The 23,820-nt window shown below is 32.4% G+C and overlaps 1 protein-coding gene across 1 annotated transcript in view; it reads left to right on the forward strand.

The window, feature by feature from the left end:
* Window positions 1-23,820, forward strand: part of LOC114329390 (TWiK family of potassium channels protein 7) — a 330,581-nt gene that overhangs the window by 288,091 nt on the left and 18,670 nt on the right. The window contains exon 5 of the mRNA XM_050642206.1: window positions 6,875-7,056. Within this exon, the coding sequence (XP_050498163.1) occupies window positions 6,875-7,056 (182 nt within the window). The remainder of the gene's footprint in view (window positions 1-6,874; window positions 7,057-23,820) is intronic.

Consider the following 23,820-nt stretch of genomic DNA (forward strand, 5'->3'; position numbering starts at 1 on the left):
GAGACACCTTGTTCTCCAGGATAGATCTGAATTTTGGCCAGTGTGTGCGTCTGTTATGAAGTGAGGGGGATATTTCTTTAATAAGTACCTGGGTTCCAACTCTGAATAGTATAGGCGAGTGATCAGAAGATAATTAGTAGCATGATGTAGCTTTTATATTAGACCTAGGGATGTTCTTAACTACAGCAAAATCGACCAAATCGGGGATTTTATTTCTGTCCGAGGGACAGTATGTTGGTTCGCCGGTTGATGAATAATCCATATTATTTGACTCTATGATATTTAAGAGACCTCTACCTCTCGGAGTGATTAGTCTTGATCCCCACCTGGTATGTTTGGCATTTGATATGTGGATGACACTGTCATCTTAGCCGAAAGTATTGAAGATCTTCAGAGACTGGTGAACAGAATAGCGAAGTTTGGACAATAATACTGTCTAACAATGAACGTCAAGATCACAAAATTTAAGAGAATAGGTATCGAAAATTCAAATAAATAACGAGAATCCCTTCATAAACGGAACCAATGTCGAACGAGTAGACCAATATGCATATTATGGAACAACGATGAATTCCACAGATGGTTACTTCCAGAAAATCAAAATCAGAGTAGAAAAAGCTAGAGTAAATTTTAACAAAATACGTTGCCTAGGTGCTACGTTTTCTCGACTTTGTTGTATGGAATGGAAGCCTGGACCTTGAATGCGACATGAATGAAACAACAAGAATCAGTCGAGCTGTGGGTGTACTGGAGAATCCTGAAAATATAGTGAACAGAACACGTTACAAAAGAAGAGGTTCTGAAAAATATGAATAAAGAAATGGAAATCTTAAATATCCTCAAAACAAGGAAATTAGAATATCTCGGGCATATTACACGTGGAGAGAGATACAACTTGCTCCAATTAATTACATAGGGAAAGATTCATGAGAGAATGGTATGCATGTACAGCTGGTTCCTAAAAAAACTGATACGACGTCAGATTTGATCATTTTGAGCAGTGTATGATTGGTCTGACATTATATTATATTTATTATGACAGACAAATAATAAAATAAACAAACAAACAGCCATTTTTTGAGGTTGAAATTATCTGACAAATTTTAAGATTTGGCAGTGACAGTGACAGTATGTAAATAATAAGTATTTGTCCTTCAAAATATAATAAATTAAATATAATTAAACTCATATTCATTATATCACACCTCATCAAAAACTTTTTACAAGAACATAGTCAGCGATTTTGACATGGCTTAGAGCCGGACTACATCAAGATCCCCTATAAATCGTGCTGGTAATTGCCTTGCAGCGAGACCAAAAACAAAAAGAAGAAGAAGAAGAAAGTACACTGCTCAATTTTCTACAAAATACGCTTTGAGAGTCGTATCAGTTTTTTTTGGAACCAGCTGTACATCAAATGAAATTTTTAGAGTAGCCGTCTCTAAAGTGCGAATAGCTATGATAATTGCCGATCTCCGTCGCGGAGATGGCACTTGAAGAAGAAGAAAAATCTTAAGCCTCGTTTACACTTGTCAAGTTTACTGGCTGAAAGTAGGTACTTGCGGCCACTAAACTTGCCATGTCTAAACAAGAGGAAAGTGCACTTGCTACTTGTCGGAAAGCGCTTGCTAGAACGTGACAGAACGGCTAGTTTACTTCTGCTTGTCCACCATTTGTGGTGTATTTTGTGTAATCAAATTTGTTATTTGAAGACAACTCTCATCCATGTTTCAGACTTTGTAAGTTAAAGTTCAACTTTAACTTACAAAGTTTTAGTAACTGTAACTTGTAACTTTTGGTAAAATAACCTCATTCCTATAAGAATGGAGATCTTCAATTGCTATCTCCTTTAACAGTCGTTTTGACCCACCCAGAGTATTTCTGTGCCTTATCAACTCTCTAACCGAAACAATTTTTTTTCTGTTTTTCTTGCGTTATAACATAACTGTTAAACTATTAGCAATTTCATTAGCCCAAATATTGACAGCAGCACGCACTACAGCACGTGGAGTCATTTTCTTTTCTAACTACTAGTAGCAAAGAAACTTGAAAATACATACATAGACTGAAAACCACAAGCAAGTTTAGTACCCGCAAATACTTTCAGCCAGTAAACTTGCCAAATAAATGAAGCTTTAAACGATCAATTGAATCATACGCCTATTTTAAATCTATAAAACTCACCAATCAATTTTAGTTGATCGGCAAAAGTTAAAAGCAATCTGAATTAATTATTGGTCACATATTTCAATTATTCAGATTGAATCAACGAGTCAATCTAAAAATGGCGTCGAAAGTCGTTGCGCGTAAATGTGTAAATACAAACAAAAAGAACTGACAAGAAATGTTAAAAATATGAAAAACAGTATTCTAAGAAGAAATATATTGGGAGCATCAGAAACATTGCCCAAGTGTCAAGTGTTAAAAAATAAAGATTATAGAAACCGTTTAAGAATGTCCGAAGAAAAATTAAACTAGCTGCTGTCAAAAGTGGGGGTGTCATACAAAAGAAACAGTACCACCAATATCGCTAAAACTAAAGCTGTAAGTTACTTCACCGTGGGGTTCACCCGTATGGTTAAGACCACACTTCGTGAAGGTGAAGATAGGAATTAAGTAGGTGAAGTTAGATATGCCAACTGGAAAAAGCATCTTATAATGAGCATCACTACTCTTTTGAATAGAATATTTCTTGAAAAATCATTTTGGCACTATTTTCAACTACATAGTTCATATTAAATATTTACTTTAAATGCTTATATATGCCTTCTTTGCTTCTTTTACTTATTTATGTAATTTAAAAAGTCATTTTTATATATCGTATTCTCTATTTCCTCGCGTTTTTCATTTATCAGTTTCTTTTTGGCTATTTTTATTTGGGTTTAAATTTCTTTGCAAATACAAATATTACATTCCATTTAACTATTCAGCTATTCTACATTTAACTCTGTTATTTAAGGGGGTAGACTTTCGGCCCTCGGTAGTGATGTAATTTTTCATTTTGCAAAAATATTTATTATCGACAAAAATGAATGCATTTAAAAAGCATCGGAGCCGAAATTTTGCACCTACGCCCTTAAGTTAAGACAAAGAAATCCCAAATTAATCAAATTCAAAACTAACAAACTTTGAAAACACAAATTACAAACTCAAATAAGTATTTTCATTCTGTACTATATTTGCAGAATTGGCCCGATTCTACAGAATTTCTCTCGTTGCCTTCAGATTAACTTTAATTGTTCTAGCAGCAGTAGTTCTGCTGTTGTCATGATTCCCGACTTCAGTAAATGGTTTGCGATTTTACATATTCTTTAGGAGTTAGTGCACCAATTTGCACTGAGTTTTCCCGCTTATTTGTTTCTTGAAGGTCGAGGTCAATTTACTTTGTGCTTTAAAATCCCTATTTGTTTCGATTTACATATACAGGGTGTCCAGAAACTCTACCGACAAACGAAGACAGGAGATTCCTCAGATAATTTTATGACAATTTAACCCAATTCACCTAGTCCGAAAATGCTTCCTAAGGGAGCTAGAGCTCTTTGAAGATGGCGCCATGTAATTAGTTTTTCTTAAATACCTCCAGAACGCTTCTATTTAGAAAAACGAAAATTGGTATATTTATTTACTTTCCTGAAATGAATCGATTCCATCCATTGCGAATTTCTAGTACCGGTCATAGGCGTACGTTTTGGATAGGGCAACGGATATTTTATTGCATAGCTTTTTTGTCTTCAACTTTTAAGCATTTTTGATACTAAATTATTAAATTGTGAGGTATTCTAGTACTAAAAGGTACTCTTACTTTAAGTCGATAGGATACACCGTTTTCTAGAAAAATCTATTTGAAAGTTTTTAGTTTTGGGAATTTGAAAAAAAAAGTTAAAAAAAAAATTAAAAATAACCGATGTATTTTACCAACTTAAAGCAAGAGTAACTTTTAGTACTCGAAAATCTCATAATTGAATAATCTCGTGTCAAAAATACTTAAAAATTAAAGAGAATAAAGTTATGCTATAAAATAACTGTTGACCTACCCAAAACGGACGCCTATGACCGGTACTAGAAATTCGCCATTAATGAAATCGATTAATCTCTGGAATATAAATAAATGTACCAGTTTTCATCTTTCTAAATAGTTTTTTTTAATCTTTTTTTTTTAATTCAAGGAACGAAAAATTTTCAAATCGATTTTTCTAGAAAACGGTGTGTCCTATCGACTTAAACTAAGAGTACCTTTTAGTACTACAATAACTCACAATTAAATAATTCAGAGTCAAAAATGCCTAAAAATTAAAGACAACAAAGTTAGGCGATAAAATAACCGTTGCCCTACCCAAAACGGACGCCTATGACCTGTACTAGAAATTAGCAATGGATGGAATCGATTCATTTCTGGAAAGTAAATATGTATACCAATTTTCGTTTTTCTAAATAGAAGCGTTCTGGAGGTATTTAAGAAAAACTAATTACATGACGCCATCTTCAAAGAGCTCTAGCTCCCTTAGGAAGCATTTTCGGACTAGGTGAATTGGTTTAAATTATCTTAAAATTATCTGAGGAATCTCCTGTCTTCGTTTGTCGGTAGTTTCTGGACACCCTGTATAATATAAACAAAGAAACATGTTTTAAGGGGCTGCTTAAAGCGTCGAAAATAGTGCATCAATATTTGTATGGTAAATCAAGTACAAACTGGACTATATTGGGAGGTATATGTTGAATTATACTTGCCGAGAATTTTTGGATGGTTGGCAATTTGAGTTGCCAACCATCGTCCGTAATGGTAAGGACATATCCTTCAGATCAGTAACCCACGTGTTGTGTTGGGAGTCAAGCGATGCCTAAGGGCTATATTAGAAATAATGTAAACTTAACATATTTTCAAAACATTTAAATGGTTTATACCCAAGTATTTTTGGTGTCTCAGCATGTGATTAACCTGTATCAGCACTGATGATGATTTTTTTTTCGACCGAAAACGTCCTGTGATTTTGATGTAGCCCTTTAAGGGAGTCTAATAAAGCACATACCTCTTATTAAGGATTTTTCAATTAAATTTTTTTGTGAATAATGGTGTATGGTATACAGCCAGCTACAGCAAAATTCTTTCCTTGTGAATTTTGAAAAAAACAATGTGATGAGCTGGCACCGAGACTGTTTAAATTAGCACTAGAATATGTGGTTAGAAAAATGTCGGAAGGTAGAAACAACACACTTATCGATAATTAAGTCCTACTGGCATCATATGTCATATCGTCGGCTTAGAGACACAAAAATGTAACTTCATTTTTTCCCATTTTGAGATATCTACACCATTGAACTTACCTTATTGACTTTTTTTGAGTGACACAAAATTGTGTCTCTCCGAACACCTTAAACCCCAGTAAGGAGTTTTCGTAACTACATTTCTTAGCAATCTTTGAGTGTCACAGAAATGCAAGTGGTCTTACATTTCTGTGATACTATGTTTTGACTGATGATATTGAGTTACATTTTTTTGGCATAAATTTTATTGCACTGATGGTGGTTGCAGGTAGCAACAGTGGATTTAATAATTTGGTTCGTATATTTGGCAGCGTGGTCTGTTGAATTTACAGCTCTGTTACAACTGTGAAGCCGTAAACACGTGAATAAGTTGATAATTTCATCGGCATGACTACTCTTCAGCAGAGCGTATCACAATCAATCAGGTGTGCAAAGTGATTGGCACAATTAAAATTATTGTTTGAAAATGTTTTCAAAGTTTATGTTTACTTAAAAAAATAAATAAAAAACTGTTTATCAATTCTGTCGATATATAAAGTCAATTGCTTTTATTTTGTGATTTTAAATAAAGTTATAAAATGAATTACGATTACAACTTTTATTATTATTATTAGAAAATTGGGTAACCCTCAGTTGTAAAATTATTATAATGCTATAGCAACAAATAATTACAAATAAATTACTGATCCCAACAGTAAGTCTCTATAATAATAGACATTTCATTTAGGGACACAAAAATGTATCTCCATCACTTCTTATTTTAATGTTGTTATTTTGAGAACACAATTTATCCATTGTTGCGTATGATTGTATTACCTTAAAGTAAACATTTCTAAGATTAATAATTCGGAACAAAAAATTTGAGAATAAACTACAGATCATTACAAAATGCAAATAACTTTTTTAAAAACCTTAAATAAGCTCTGCTGAAAAGTAGTCATTTCTGAGATACAATTTTGTGTCCCTGAGCCGACGATATGCAGATATCATTAATATCATGAGCAGAACCAAAGCAACAGGCGGCAATGCGTATAGGGAATTTAATCACATGCTAAATAAATAGGTCTGTCAATTAACATAAAAAAGAGTACAATAGTACAAAGTCGATCGAAGAGAGCAGCGTGATCCTACCTGACAGTTGACAACTTAGTAGATCAGGTTTTTTCGTACATAAACTATCAAAATTGCAGCCTATCCAGATAACATAAAAATGGATTTAGAACTTAGATATTTATTTGTATATATCTAAATATCAATAATGATTAGTTACGGTGATCGAGTTCGAACAGTTTCAAAAAAGTTGGATGTTTGGATGGAAATTATCTAAAATGGGCTTATAAACTCATTCTCCATGGACGGAATCTTGACTGCTTTTTAAGGCGAATTTTTAAAATTAATCAGTTGGACGTAGAGGAATCATACAGTGGCCTGTTCATTCTCCGGACTTTGACCCATTAGATTTTTTCTTTGATGTTATTTAAAACCACGTCTGTGTAAGAGTAACTGTCAAATATTATTCCCGATCAGGATTAAGCAATAGCTATTACGATGATGATGTCCAAATAAAAATTTTATGTTGTTAATCGGACTATAGGAGAATATTTTTTTCTAGACATCTAGCGGTCGCAAGAAGGACATCTTCTTACGCTCTGAGTGCAGTCTGCTTCCTTTTTTTGTACTTAGCTGTTGGTGCTGGTCTCTTCGTTATATGGGAAGAAGACTGGACGTTCTTCGAAGGATTCTATTTCTGTTTTATCACAATGACCACCATAGGATTTGGGGACTTCGTACCAAGTAAGTAAAACTGATTTTGATAATACATACTAAATAAAGTTTGCTCAATACTTTTCAAAAACTTATAGTGATAGATATTGTGTTTTGCAGGATAATATTTTAGATTCTGGTGACATCAACTTATCACAATTTACTATATCTCAATTTGGCATTTCTATTTCGTCTATATATGAAAAACTTTTCATTTTGGATAGCAACAAGGGGCCAGGTCCAGATGCTCTTCCACCTTCTTTTATTAAAAACTTAATCTCTTTACTTTCTAGACCTCTTTTTCACATTTTTAACCTGTCATTAAAGTCAGGGATGTTCCCAGCCTACTAGAACACTAGCTTCATTACCCCAATACTAAAATCTGGAGATAAGTCTCAAGTGAACAATTATCGTCCGATTAGTATTCTGAGTTGTATTCCCAAAGTTTTTGAGAGTCTTGTTTGTGACTATTTGTCAGCAAGTTTAAAATGCTGTTTTATCGACCAGAAATTTGGATTTCTCTCTAGCCGCTCCACTGAACTTAATTTATTGACATTTACCGACTTTCTTGTGAAATCTCTTGAAGGTGGCTTCCAGGTTCATGCTGTATACACAGACTTTACAAAGGCGTTTGATCGGGTAAATCACAAGATTTTAATCAATAAGTTGAGAGGTCTGGGTATCCAGGGTGAACTTTCAGAATGGTTGTTATCCTACCTATCTGAAAGATTACAAATAGTACGTGTTCAGGGTTTTCAATCGTGTGAAATTAGGGTACCTTCAGGAGTGCCACAAGGGTCACATCTTGGACCCCTTCTATTCGATATATATGTTAATGATATTGCCTCCTGTTTCCACTTTGGTTTTTTGCTAATGTTTGCTGACGATTTAAAATTATATTTGAAAATCGAGAATGACCGTGACTATCAAAAATTACAATCTGACTTGGATCGGTTAAGCTATTGGTGTGATAGCAACGGAATGTAACTTAATGTTAAAAAGTGTCACTTAATGGTTTTTGGTCGAAATAGAACTCCTACAAATCATATCTATGCTATTAAGGACTGTTCTTTAGACTCTGTATCTCAGACAAAAGACCTAGGTGTTGTGCTCGATCCAGCTTATCCTACTTTCCCCATATCTCATCTATTGTTTTAAAATCACTTCAGCTTTTAGGGTTTATCAAACGCTGTGCAAAAGACTTTCTAAATATCCCATCCATAAAAATATTGTATTGTTCACTTGTGAGACCTCACCTAGATTACTGTTCATGTGTTTGGTCTCCACACTATAACACACATGTTCAAGCTATTGAGAGAGTTCAGCAGAACTACTTAAGATTTCTTGCATTTAAACAAAACCAAAGGGTTGATGAAATTAACTATCCTAATATGAAAAAGTCTCTCAACATAACCTAACCTCTATCCAAATCCGACGCAAACATAAGGATCTCACAATGTTTTATAGCATACTACACTCTAATAATTTTGGTTCTCAACTATTGGAGAAAATTAGCCTCCATGTTCCCAGTAGACAAACAAGGCTAAACAACCCTTTTACGTTAGACCCCATCGCACAAACTATGGACACAACTCCTTCATATCTACAACACCTAAGTTTGCTAACCAATATTCGGAAAGTTTAGATTGTTAGGGGCTGTCCATTAATCACGTGAGGCTGGAAAGGGGGGGAGGGTTCCATAAAAAATGACGAAACATCACAAGGGGGAGGGGGACCTAGTAATATCACGTGTATCTATTTTTTAAAGAAAATGCCCGAAACTCAACTGAAAAGTGGCGTTACATGTATTTATTTTTTCGTCAAATGCACACAAAAATCGAAAGTGACATTGGTGTGACTGATAAAAAATAGTATATTGTACAACAAGAGAGAAAAAAGACATATTTCTCACGAGCGCAGAAGTTATTAAGCAAATTAAGCGAGAGAGAATTATGTCATTTTCTCTCGTGTTGTACACTGTACTTTTTCTATGGATGCGTTTTTGTCAAGAGTTCAAACTTCAAAATTAAATAATTTAGGTGCTTTTAGGTATATTATATGCCTAAATTGAAATAAAATACATATATGCACATAGGTATTTAATATTCTTAATATTTATATACTTTATTTATTTAAAATTATAATTCACAGTTGAACAGTCTTAAAAAGTAATTTTTGATAAGTTTTCACAAGTTTGAACACATTTTGTTTAACAAAAATAATTGTGTTTTTTTTCGTGAGAAAAAATATTTCTCACTGCAATGGCCGACTTTTCTCACTGCCTGAGAAATTGTTCGTTTTGAATGTATGTAAGTAGTGAGAGAAGTTGCACATTGTATAGCATCCATAGAAAAAAATAATTTCTCATTCTAATATTAGATAAACCAACAACACATTAATTTTCTTTGGTTCCACCCAAATTTCTGTAGCGACACGGGATACTTTACTTGGTAATTATTTTAAGTGCCTAAGATGAGAAAGGACTCTTACGAATTCTTTTGTTTTGAATGCACCACCAGATGTTTCCACTCAGGAATACTGGTCAGAACTCTGCCGTCTTCGATATGGGCTTTTAGTCTTAACATATACCTACTATCTGTTAAATTGGTAAAGTGGTGGGAGTTATTCCGTTGTTTTGACACTGAATATCTACGAATCTATGTTTGAATCGGAGGCACATTTCTTCTTGGATCTTGACAATAGAGTATTTGACATATTCAAACATATGTTTATTGTTACAAAATTTTGTACAGGGTGATGAAAATATTATACTATTCTATTAACAAACTCAATATTTTAGCTCATGTATCAATACTTCAAAAGTATTGTCCATGCCCTACACAACTTTGTCAAGCATGATCTAGAGTCTAGTCTAGAGCAATAAGTATTTATCTTTACAAATGCACCTGGTATAAGGTACAAGCGCGTTCAATCGCGTTGAGAGAAGAATGGCGCCTTTCAGCGAATTATCTGGACTTACACTTCCGCATGATTCTTATGGAAACAATTTGGATGAACAAGGGAGAACAAAAGATCATAACCTTGAAAAAAAAGAACTTTCAGAAGGCTGGTGAAGTTCTCTCAGAAGTATGGAGTAATATGGTTATTGGCGGCCATGGCGTCGTAGCAGAGTATGTCAAGCCAGATAACATTGTTGAAAGTTTTATTCCAGATCTGTCTTTCCAGCAGTGGTATAGCGAGCATGTGTGAGAAAGTCAATATTTGCTTTAGAGGTATATAATATGCGGAGTTCTATACGATTCATTCTTTCGGAATGCTTCGTTATACCTCCTTACCCGATTTTGCAGTCGTCCGGTGGCCTATATATTCCAGAGCCTCAAGACAAGATCCATCATGCTCCATTTCTTCTGCGACGGTCTCTCGAAATTACTCCAACGTATGAAGGCTTCGGCAAATTGATTTATGACCTGTGTTACCCTAGCCTGCAGAAGGATCATCAGATACTTTTGTTGAAATGACAGGTCAGCGGTGTGCACTGGACTTCTGTACAAAGAGAAAAGCTAAAGCGCATGTGAATACTTGTCACAAGCAACTGAATCTGAGCAATAACACTCTAGAGATGCACAATGTTCGTCCTTCCTGCATCCTCACGCGACGATCGAAAGGGAGATCGAGAGAGATTCTCTGCGTAGTGCGCGAAAATAAATGACGCCGAGTGGCTTGATGAAACTGATGTTGATCTTCAACAAAGCACTGTGCCAACAACTGACTTGCTAGATGCTTATCCAGTTATTGGTGTTGAAGAAAGTCTTGCTCATTAGTGATTCGAGGATACCGTACATTAAAAATAATGTTTATGTATAATACATTTAGTATTTAATACTAATTTAGTACAAAAATGTTTTTCGCATTTATTTCATTATTTTTGTCAGTCAAAAACAACCTGCAACCTTTCTGTCTACCTCTAAACGTTATTATTGTAGTCTTTAATTTTTTATAAAAAGAAATAGATGATACTTATCTAGGTACCTAATTAGGTACTATACGTGTGTTTTATAGATATTAAACAAATAGATTTTTTGTAGATCCTAAAAAATACACGTGATAGAGGGGAAGGGGGGGGGTAAGTCTTAAACCTCACCGTATATCACCAATGGGGAGGGGGGGTTAAAAAATGCCAAAAAAAACATCACGTGATTAATGGACGGCCCCTTTTAGTTTTCCAAAAGAATTTAAAGCTCAGCTTAAAAACTGTATGTCCCACATAACAATGATGTTCGCATCATGTTCTAAGCATATACTACCAACATTCGTCGGAGTATATTCTTTTTAGTATATGTGTAGTACAAGCATAGCATCTACCTTAAAAAACATTCTAAATTTCATGTGCTTTGCATATACTACAAAGTATATTCTCGTACCGAATATACTAAGTATATTCGTGTACGTAGGATCTCGGAATATTCGTAAAAGTTTATTCTTAGAATATACCTTTATCGAATATTCTTAACACATACTTATAAGTACATTCTTAACACATACTTATAAGTAGATACTTTTAAAATATCTTAAAAATAATTTGTATGTATAGGAAGTATAATATTAGCCTTATAGATTATCAACTTCTGTTATTTTTTAGAATACATAATTAATAAAATTTTTGTATGTAGGTAGTATTGGACGAATTTCATTTCAAAATTGTTGTAGGGTAAAAAAGTTTAAACATTAATTGTATTAACGTTTACATAGATACTATTAAAAATTCGTTTTCATAGTTGAAATGACTTTACCATTTCGAGTTTATCATGAATCATTAGTATTTTTACATCCTTGGAATTTGAATTTAGGTACATTCAATTCAATAAGCCATTTCGCAGAACCAAAACGTGCCAAACTGCACAACCAAAGCAACCAAAGGCTTTGGCGTTGCCAACCGTCGAGTAAGCTTTTTCCGTCAACTTACCTTAAAAATTCCCACTTTTATAAAAAAAAAACTTCCCTCCTGTTTACAAAATCTGAGAAGTTATGTTGAATTATTTTCAAATATTTTGATTTTTTCTTAATATTTTACAATTTGGACTGGAACAATAATTCCCTTTTGAGTTAACTTTTTCCCTTTATCACCTTTTATGTTGAAAATTCCCGCAAAAAGGGAAATTTCTCTCCGTTTGGCAACACTGACCACCGATTTTGTTATTCCACAATACATTCATAACCCCTCCTCCCCCCATCATATTCTGACCATTTCTATTCTTACCTGAATGGATCAGGGATAGGAAAAAACCGTAAAATATGAAAAAGAAAACAGGCATTATTTCATTATTTGTATGATCTATGGATCTATGCAGTGTCAAGGATGAAGGCGAATGATGTAGTACTAGGACTAAAGAACATACATAATCTGTTTATTTTGTTTGCGGTGCTTCAAAATACATATAATCTATTTTGATAACTCAATATTACTTAAATAGGTAAGTACATATAAGTATTAGATAAATTTTAGTTACTTATTATGCATAGTTTAGTTTAGCTAAATATTATATAATGATTTATATAAATAACTAAAATTTATAAATATGTACTTACATTCTCATTTGCAATTAAAATATGTAAATAGATATTTGGTAGAACCAGTAGAACCTAAGATGAGATTAGGTGATGCTGAAAACATACTTCTAAGCAATATAGCACTTGATAGCACTTTCTTAGAATATTCTTAAAAATATAATATTCTTCCCATACAAAGATGTGCGGTAGTACGTTCTTAGTATATAAATAGAAGGTTTATAGCACTTCCTTGGAATATTCTAAAAAGTACCTTCTTGGTATAAATTAAAAAGATGTGCGGTAGTATGTTCTAAGTATACACATAGAAGGTTTATAGCACGTCCTTGGAATGTTCTAAAAAGAACATTCTTGGTATATACTGAAAAGAAGTGCGGTAGTACATTCTAAGTATATACATAGAACGTTTAAGTACTGTAATGTAGTATATACTCAGTATCTGCTCTGCACATTCGCAATGGTAATTACGCACATTCTCAGTATATACTTTTTCTGAAAAGTATGTTCTATGAATCTACTAAGAACATGAAATTGTTATGTGGGGTGATAACTTAATGTCATTGTGTTCTGTACATTTTTTGTTAATGTTTGTTATTTAATGTTCCTAGTTTGTATGATTAAAATTTTTAAATCTACTGTAAATTAGGTTAAAAATCTCATGTGATTAATGTTTATACTGTATTTTAATTGGGTGATTGCCCGTTGATCAATAAATAAATAAATAAAAACTATTCAAAATTAAAAAGACCTAAACGATAGAGAAGATCAATTGCTGCTGTATTTTAACTATCATTATTTTTTCACGCAGAACTACTCCTTAAAGTTTATCGTACTTACTTACTAATACTTATTACTAATATACTATTTTATACATATTATATATATGCAATTATATGAAGTGCATCCCACAAAGGCGTATTAAATCATCAATTTGATTACCTTATCAAGATCCTTAGGGAGGGATCGCACTATACGCACATTAAAGATACATTTTAACTCCCATTTCCTGCTAGATACTGCAGATAAACTGCAGGCGCGGCGTATTATGTTAACTTTATTGAGCTCATATCAATACCAATATACGGATCTATAGGAATAAATACATGAGTGATATTTTCGCTCAATTTTCCCTAGGAGATTGTTAGGAACGACAACAAACATGAAAAGAAAGTAACATTATTATTTTCTTTGAAAATATTTATTAGGTTTTATAAACACGTGGAAAAAATACCCTACGAAATATAAAAAAAAATTAAAATTTTTTTGGAGGTAATGGCAAACTTTTTTTAAAAATATAAAAAATCGCCAAAATTAAAATGAAAAAGTAGTTTTTTTTCAATTTTTATGTTATTTTTTTAAATAGGAACCACTATGTTTTTGATTTCATCAAATAGTAGATGTTCCAACGAAGAGAATGAACCCTAGCAGAACCAAGAAAAAAAAATTCACCATGATTTTTTTTCCAGAAAGGGGTGTTTTTTTTTCTAAAAAATCACGGATCTCTCGAAAAGTGTAAGATTTTTTATTCTAAAACAATGGTAATAATTAGAAACATATCAAAGTATATTTTCACCCAGTTTCCTCAAAAGTCAATCATTTTTACAGAAATCAAAAGTAAAAAATTAAACATTGAAACATTTTCTTCATTTTTCTCGATTATTTCGAGATTATGTTAAAAATTGTATATAAAAAAAGTTATTAGCTCCTATTTTTATATTATCTACAAATTTTGTATATTTTTATATTCTAGAACTTTTGTATTTGAAATTTTTTAATACGATTTAAAATTTTTCTCGAATTTAAAAATAAATGTTTTTTAACCCACTTTAACCCCCTCTCAAATCACCACCGTAAGTTTCCAGCTATTTAATTTATTTTTGTTTTGTGTCTTGTATACCTGCCTACATACCATCTTAAGGTTTGATAATAACATTTTCTTAATTAAAATTGAGCTAAAACTCAAAACTATTTTATTGATCGTATGCAGATAGTAATGTAATTTAATTCAAATATTTTTGTGTACATTTTGACACACCTAATAAATAAAAAAGTTTAGTATAATACCCACCTACAACATAAAAATATATTTATTTTTCATCAAACTTCTTAAACTATTCTGGTGTGCCATTTATTTTTGCCGATTCTCTTTATATAAAATATATCTTCTAAAAAAGTTGGGAAACGACTCCTCGATAGCAAACCAATTGAAAAAGTTGTTGCTATTATAGAAATGATTTAGTAAGTTGTCTAATGGAAAAATGTTACCATGACACGACTTCATAAGTATATGTCCACAAAGAACTTTAAAAATCAAAAATATCAATAAATATCAGCTTATTGTAGATTTTAGTCTATAAAAAATAAATTTAAGTATTTGTCTTAATAATATAGAAGAAATACTGAAAAACTATAAAATAACAAGTTTACAAAAAATATCAGTTATACCTATAATAGTAAGAAATATTTTTATAGATTTTTACTATAGGGCTTTTCATTCACAGTTAATTGTTTCGAGCTTCTGTCAAATGTCGTATAAACCGTGCATATTAATAACCGTGCATACACAGACTATACAACATATGATAGAAGCTCGAAACAAATGACAATCGATGAAAAGCCCTATTGACAACTATTGCCCTATTGATCATAGAGTTAAATATTAGCATAGAGAGAGTGTCATTCAGAGCGAAGTGACGACACCATCTTTTTTATTTGGATTAGTGCTGTTTCACTCTTACGCATAGTAAAGCTGCTACAGTTATCCTCCTCTTCCGAGCCTATATTCACACTGAATGTCATTATAGATTCTCGATACAATGTGTTAGAAGGAGATGCAGCAAACCAGTCCCCTGAGATCTTGTCGTCAGGAAGCGCGGAAGGTAGGCTCCCTCTATGTTAATATATACCTCTATGCTATTGATTTGTTCCACAAAAAAATGAAACCTGTGGTGTGGGAAATAAATAATAGAAACATAGAGTTATATATTAGCATAGAGAGAGTGTCATTCAGAGCGAAGTGACGACACCATCTTTCTTATTTGGATTAGTGCTGTTTCACTCTTACGCATAGTAAAGCTGCTACAGTTGTCCTCCTCTTCCGTGCCTATATTCACACTGAATGTCATCATAGATTTTCGATACAATGTGTTAGAAAGAGATGCAGCAAACCAGTCCATGAGATCTTGTCGTCAGGAAGCGCGGAAGGTAGGCTCCCTCTATGTTAATATATACCTCTATGAATAGAAAATGTGTTGACAATAAAAAACAAAACAGTTTGACAGCTGTCAGTTTAGGGCTAATAAAAATCTAGAGATACAGTTTGGCGGCCACAGTTTGAAAATTTCGTGCAAAATATGGTCGGAATATTCATATATATAAGTTCGTCAACTTTGAAGAAAGTATGTACCTACCGACTTGAAAAATTCGGGGAGACTAAATCAATTTGTGTAAACTCAGACACAACTGGCTAGTGATTTTAGTAGGTAATTTTTTTGTTTTTGCCAATTTTGCCAAAATTGGCAAAGTTACTAACTATTTAGTAATTATTAACTATTTAATAATTTTTTTTTGGAAATTTTGCCAAATTATCAAAATTACTTACTAAAATCACTAGCCAGTTGTGTCTGAATTTAGCGAACCGACTATACCTACTGGTCGTTCAAAAACAAACCGCTCAAATGTAACCGTTACATGTCCGCACTGATTTTGCCCGTCTCTATTCGCCACGTCGATAGCCCACGGTTGGGTTGGGTTGTGTTCAATATGCGGCACGCTAGAAAAATAAATGCACGGATCACCCGTCCCGCCGGCGCAGGTTGTGTCTGGCTTAGGTTCAATTTGCGCCGGGCCTAAGCAACTTATGCTCTTGGACTGAATATTAGCGGAAAGTCTTTATATTCGCATGTATCTTTTTTCTTGTCATGAAATAATTTATTTATATAAAAATGATTTTGTCCAATTTTTTATATGTTAAATTCACTTTCATTCTTTTGCGAAAATGTATTAACCATCGTCATATATAATTCTATTATATGTGACGTTAGTTCCAATGTACCCAATCATTTCCAGTTCCAAACCTGGTCATCCATGTTACATGTATAATTTACATATCCTGTCTTTAATTAACCCACATATGCCTTAAAACCATCTATTTTGTCTCCCCTCTGATGAATACCCTTTGTCCTTCCCAATTTGTATTTTGAAGGCAAGTGGCAAGACATTGTGTACTCGTCTTTTTTAAGAATAGCTTACTTATAGGACTTTCAAGAACTTATTCTGATTTTCCAAACCTGTAGTGGAGACAAAAATCTCATAATAGTTTAAACTTATACTGTCTTTAGGATTTCCCGTATTTTGTAATTCCCAGTTTCCATTTTATCTCGAATACAAATGGATATTATACACAATGGGTTCGAGGAATCTTAAAAATTTACATTTTAAGATAAAAATAAGAATATATCATATATTATATAATTTAATTTCCTTTCACCCTTAGGGTGTTGGGATCAAGATAAAAATGAGAAAATATTTGTATATATGAAACTTGCTAGACGACATCTAACGATAAAAAGGTTAAATCACTTTTGACTTGTATTGAATTTCCAAAAAAAACGTGGTGGCAATTCCTATTTGTATGGCCGATAGAACTACTAGAGAACATAGTATATAGAATGATTAAATCGGCATTTATATAAACAGAGATATAAAAGACAAACAAGCTATTTCGAGAGATCAACAATAATTGTTTAGACTTGTCTAGATAAGAGTTCATTGAAAACCGTTGCAGAAAAAAGAGAAAAATATTAGCGGCTTGTGTATCTACCTATAGGACTGGATCCCGCTTATGAAAAAAAGTTGATTAATAGCAAGCTGAAAATTTGGTAATAGCTTAAGGGTGTCTAGTCGGACAAACTTTGATGTATGGGAACACTGGAACAGGGGCAGTTTTAATTGTGGAACAGGTTAAAAATTTGGAACGGTCACACCACGAAAACGGCACATGTATTTTGTCCGACAGAACAGACTTAAACTCTCCGAACAGAGATTAAACTCTCATGCAAAAATCAGACTGCTATTTATCACCAAATGGGCGTTTTAATGAGTGGAACATGTAGAATATGTCAAATGACAGGAGTTATGACAGGTGATAAATAGCAGTCTGATTTTTGCATGAGTGTTTAATCTCTGTTCGCAGAGTTTAAGTCTGTTCTGTCGGACAAAATAAATGTGCCGTTTTCGTGGTCTGTCCGTTTCAAATTTTTAACCTGTTCCACAATTTCCCCTGTTACAGTGTTCCCATATATCAAAGTTTATCCGACTAGACACCCTTAAGCTATTAACAAATTTTCAGCTTGCTGTTAATCAACTTTTTTTCATACGCGGGATCCAGATCTACTAGTTACCGAAGTTATACAGGGTAGCGAGAAAGTATGGAAACACGGTAATTTCTCGGAAACCGCTTGAACGATTTTTATAAATTTTAGTGGGTAAGGGTGTTCTAATGCGGCCGATATTATAGTGGTAATTACATTGTTGTCAAATTTTCCGTTTTTCTGGAAATCTAATGAACTTTCTTATTTTAAATGTAACACCCTGTATATTTTTTGCGTTTTGAAGTCCTTAAGAAATACTTATTATTTTTCATGTTATATTTCCTATACCTAGATGCCATATTTTCGGAGTTATTGCTACATTTATTTAAAAAAATTTAACAAATAATAAAAATCAATTTTTTCGCTCCGGGTAGACATTATTTTAAGTTCTTTGGATCATTGGCAACAAAAAAGGTCTTTTTAAATTTTCCTCAATAGTTAATCGTTTCCGAGTTATAAACAATTTTAAACTGAAAAAAATCGAAAAATGACTATTTTCTAATTTCTAGGTTCAAAAACGCAAGTAAAAAATAATATTTTTGGAACTACGCACTGCTAAATTCAAGTTCAAACCATATTGTATCAGATACCGATAAGCTATTTGATCTTATTTCATTTTAAAACATTATTTTTGAAGTTATACTTCTTTACGCGCGTTATGAGGGTGAATTTTTATATGTTAAAACCTACGATCCCGGCGCATGCGCATTATAATTTTGTTCTGATTGGATATTCAAATGACATGTCAAAAATTATTCAATATGTCGGCTGTGACAAAGCTGTGGTTTGATTATTTATGGTTGTTGCGTTTTGAAATTTGTGTGAAAAGAAACAACAAACAAAAGTAAGTTAATAGTTATACTGCCTTTTTAAATAGTTTTCATATATATTTTTGGACTTTTGGACTATTTTGGACAAGGACTCATTCTAATTTGGTAAGTAGTTTTTATTATAATCATATTGTAATTATACATTTGGATTAGGTTGGAATAAATTTATTTTCTCAAGAATGGGGATTTTAGAGAGAAATCCGAAATTAGGTCCGATTTTTATTTTTAAATTATGATTTTTTGGCGTAGATTTATTTATCTAGTAGGTATGTAATGCTTTGATTTACATGCTTAATTTGATTACCAACAAAAGTTCTACCAATCTTCATCTAATATATTGTTTGCTTACTGTTTTGTTATATTTTAATATTTTCTTCCACAAAAATCAAACTACATACCTAATTTGATTTAAATTCAGAATAACAGTAAAACGTTCAGTTGACCTATTTTTCCACATGACAAATACTGAGTAATTGGATGAGTGAGTCTAGGCTTCGATTACGAATCAAAGCGTCCCCAAATTCGCAGGTTCGAATCCCGATGCAAGTTTTCATTTTTTTATTTTTTTATGCATTTTATGATTGTAAGTATATTTATTATATAATTTTTTTTTCAGAAAATGCGTATTTAAAATTTTTGCCAACAATTATTATCGTTCAGAAATCATTTTTTCTTTGTGGCATTTTTCAATGTGTTTGTGTGCGTTTTATTCTTTTATTTTTTTAAATTTTTGGTATTGTGTTAATAAAAATTTTTGGAAAGTAGTAAGTATTAAAATTAGTTTAATATTTAAATAAAATATAAATAAACTGTTTAAAGTACATTATATCAATTTCGTTAAAATCACATAATATGTAATAGAAGTATAACTTCTTACGTGCGTACAAAGTACACACACATTCTTTTTTTAGTTGTTAATGCCCGTCTACTCATATGAGCTTCATTAACAATTAAAAAAAATAACAATGTTTTAGAATAAAACATGCCAACAATTCTTATAGGGATCTGATAAAAGAAGGTTTGAGCTTGAATTTAGGTACTTAATAATTTTAAAAATGATTTTTTACTTGTGTTTTTGAACCTTGAAAATCGTCGGTTTAAATTGTTTATATGTAACTCGTAAATGATTAGCTTTATAGTAAAATTACAAAAGACCTTTTTTGTTCCCAATGATACAAAGAATCTGAATTAATATTTACTCGGACCAAAAAAATTTATTTTTATAATTTGTTTAAATTTTTTTTTTTAATAAATGTAGCAATAACTCAGAAATTATCGCATTTACGTATAGGGAATATAACATGAAAAATAATCAGTATTTCTTAGGACTTCAGAAAAAAAAAAATATACCTACAGGGTATTTCCTGCTATGACAACAATGTAATTACCACTACAATATCGGCCGCATTAGAACATCCTTACTCATAAAAATTTATAAAAATCGTTTAAGCGGTTTCCGAGAAATTACCGTGTTTCCATACTTTCTCGCTACCCTGTATATGATTATTTAACTCTAACAGGTGTTGTTTTTGTATTTTCTCTTTTAAAAATATAGTTTTTTAAACATTTATATCCGGTTCACATTCAGTGGCGTAACTAACGCCAATGCAACCAATGCGGTGCATTGGGGCGCAGCCCTTAGTGGGGCGCAAAATTCTCGAAAATTTTTAGCAAAAAAATATGTTGAGGCAAAACTCCTTGTAGCTTACCGAAAATAAATGTAAAAAAAATATTCTAAGGCCCGTAGGGGCTTTGTCAGGGAATAGGAATTAACGTACAGTGTTGTCACTATGAGCTGTAGGCAGCTCTTTGACTGTAAGAATGCATCATCTAGTAAAATTAATCAAATTTTGAGAAACGAAACATAAACATTATACAGTAAGGTCTCGTTTTATGCGGTGGATACGTTCTACAGAAAAGCGCATATAAAAAAAATGGCATAAAAAAGACTACTTTACTTGCATTGAAAAAGTAGGGATACGTTCCGTATTTTTCTAAAATCACATAAAATGGTGGACGTTTGTCCACCAAAAATTGTATGTCTTTGATGTTTTTTTTCTCCATTGGGCCAAATATAATCTTAAAGAAGAAATTAAAACGCAGACTAACAATATTGAGATTGCAAAAACCTCTTTTAATGGAACATAAAACTTTACGACACTTATTAAATGTTTCAATCCAGAAATCAAAATGTTCTGTTTATTATACTGCAACTTGAAATCAGCGACATTTAAACTATTAAATACTTAAACATTTAAATTTAATTTCAAAACAATTAAGTCCAGGTTATACCTTTCAATGCGAAACTCAGATTGATGTAATAGCTACATGCTACATCATGTAACAAGGGGAATACCCGAATTACAAACTCTCAGATTACTGGCATCTGGATGGGAATAGTTGATACCTATTAATTATACTATAAGTTGTTAATAATAGAAATTTTTGAATGAAATGAATAATCTTTCTCTAATTGGATAGAGTTTGTACAATGGCGTGTGTAGTGTAGAGAAATGTCGTTGTTAGTTTCGTTGGAGGTTATGGGAAGGGGGGAGAATGAGTCTACGAATAGGGGCGCACGGGGAATACTTGCATTGGGGCGCAGTCAGACTAGTTACGCCACTGTTCGCATTATCATTATGGTGATAAATACAGTCCAGTTGACTAGAATGTTGTTCGGTTCACATTATTCCAGTTCAGCATTCTAGTAGAGCGGTGGCATGTCACTGGAATAATGTAAACGGAATGAAGCATTCCAGTGATCTAGTTGACTGGAATGACGATCTACTTTTCGTTCCAGCTCGCCTATTCTAGCGCCACTGAAATAGTGCGAACAGCCAATCCAGTTCTTGATTATTGCATTAAAGCATTGTCACTATAATAATCTTACAGCTTTTGAATGACTGGAATAAAGTAAACGATATGATTCAATCTAGGACTGTATACTGGATTAACTCACTGGATTACTGAACTGGAATAATGTAAACCGGTCAATATGATTGTTTTTATTTATTTACGCTGTAACCACAGTAGTCTATTAAAATGTTACATTTAGTGTGCATTTCTTAGAGGAGTCAATTTTATTTTTTTAATGTATAGGGGGGTTCAGTAGAAGCTTAAGTTCAAGTTTTTGGGGTTGAGGCCTTTGTCCCCCGGCCGCTATCTTGGAAAAAGAGGTGCAAAGGGCTTTCGCGCTGTATCTCGTAAACTAGCTACCCTACAGAAAATTTAATTTCACATAAAATGAAGCAAATTAAATTGTATACAATTTTATATTTATTACTTTTTATCGTAAAGTGACCAACAAAAAAGTTATAAACAAAAATAAGAGAAAATTTTGTAAGAAATTTCCTTTTGGAGGTTATAACTTTTTTTACGTTCATTTCACAATAAAATAACATTATAGCGATTTTCTAGAGAATTTTTCAATAAACAATTTTCACTATAAAGTTGTTTAATTTTATTTATTATCTAGGTTTTACAGCGCTCCAAACTTGACCAGATTCTCGAATTCTCGTAGAAAAATAATGCTTTTCTATCTATATATTAGACAAGCGGCATTAACCGTTATGCCAACCACGAAAATCAAATTTAAGGTGAATGATCAATTTTGGTCTATTTTTATGTTTTCGAGGTCGCTGAATCCGAATATGAAGTTTATTTTTATCTAGAGTTGGTGGAACATGTTAAAAAAATAAATTTTATACAAAAATGCCAAAAATCAATTTTGATGATTTTTCAAATTTACCTCGCTGTATCTTTGGTCGCTGTAAATAATTCCTTTTAAAAATTTTACTGTGTCATCTTTGAAGTATGTAGATAACAATGAAATTGGTCCAAAATGTTTAAACACATTAAAAAAGGAGTGGTTAATTTATTAACATTTTGTCATCATATTTCGTTAGTTTCATGTTTACTTAAAAAAGTTGAGTGACAAACTTTTTAGTTTATAATTTTAAACAACACAACAATAAAATATAGTTCATGAAGAAGTTTTTTGGAAAATTTTAAGTCAAAATATATAATAGAAAAAAGTTATGTTACTTCATATACAAGCGGCACACCCCAAAAAACGCTTATATCTCGAGATCCTGACCACGGTGTGGTGAATGGCTAATTTTTATCATACTTTATGATTTTGATATCAAAAATCGTTTTTTTGCTCTGCTTAAGAATTTTGCATTTTCCGTTTGCTTCATTCTTCTTCTGAAGCGGCGAATTTGTCCTCAAACAACTTCTTGGGCCTTTTCTATATATGCTTAGAGTTATAAGTTTTATAGTGGGAAGAAAGGTCAAAAGCAGATTAATAATAGCATAGGAATGTTAAAATCATAATAAATTGTATGAATAAAAAATATATATAGATAGAAAAGTAAGCCTAACTTTTGTTTTTATTGTATCCCTATGAGCATTTGAGAATCTGGTCAAGTTTGGAGCGCTGTAAAACCTATATAAATGAATAGAATTAAACAACTTTATAGTGGAAATTGTTCGCTGAAAAACCCTCTACAAAATTGCTATAATGTTATTTTATTTTAAAATGAACTGAAAAAAGTTATAACATCCAAAAGAAAACTTCTTCTTCTTCTTCTTCCTCTTTATAAGCAATTCTGCTTGTTCATTGGCGGATTGATACCTCTATGGAAGGTTGTCGCTCCATCTTTTGCGCGGTCGGCCGATACTTCTTCTGCCGATTGGTGATTTATCCCGTGCTATTTTGACCACACGTGTCTCCCCCATTCTGGTTATATGGTTGTTCCATTCTTTTTTTCTATTTAGTGTCCATTCGTTTATACACTGTACGTTACATTGTCTTCTAATATCTTCGTTCCTCTTTCGATATCTCAGTGTATTTCCTGTAATTCTTCTCAGTACTCTCATCTCTGCCGTTTCCAGTAGTCTTTGTGTTGTGGCTGTATCGGGTCTTGTTTCTGATGCATATGTCATTATTGAGAGAATAACAGAGATAATAAGAATAATAGAGATATAATAAATTTAAAAGAAAACTTGTTAAACAAAATTTACATATTTTTGGTTATATCTTTTTTGTTGGTCACTTGACGATA

The sequence above is a fragment of the Diabrotica virgifera genome, chromosome 1 (genome assembly GCF_917563875.1).
Source record: "Diabrotica virgifera virgifera chromosome 1, PGI_DIABVI_V3a".
NCBI lineage: Eukaryota > Metazoa > Arthropoda > Insecta > Coleoptera > Chrysomelidae > Diabrotica > Diabrotica virgifera.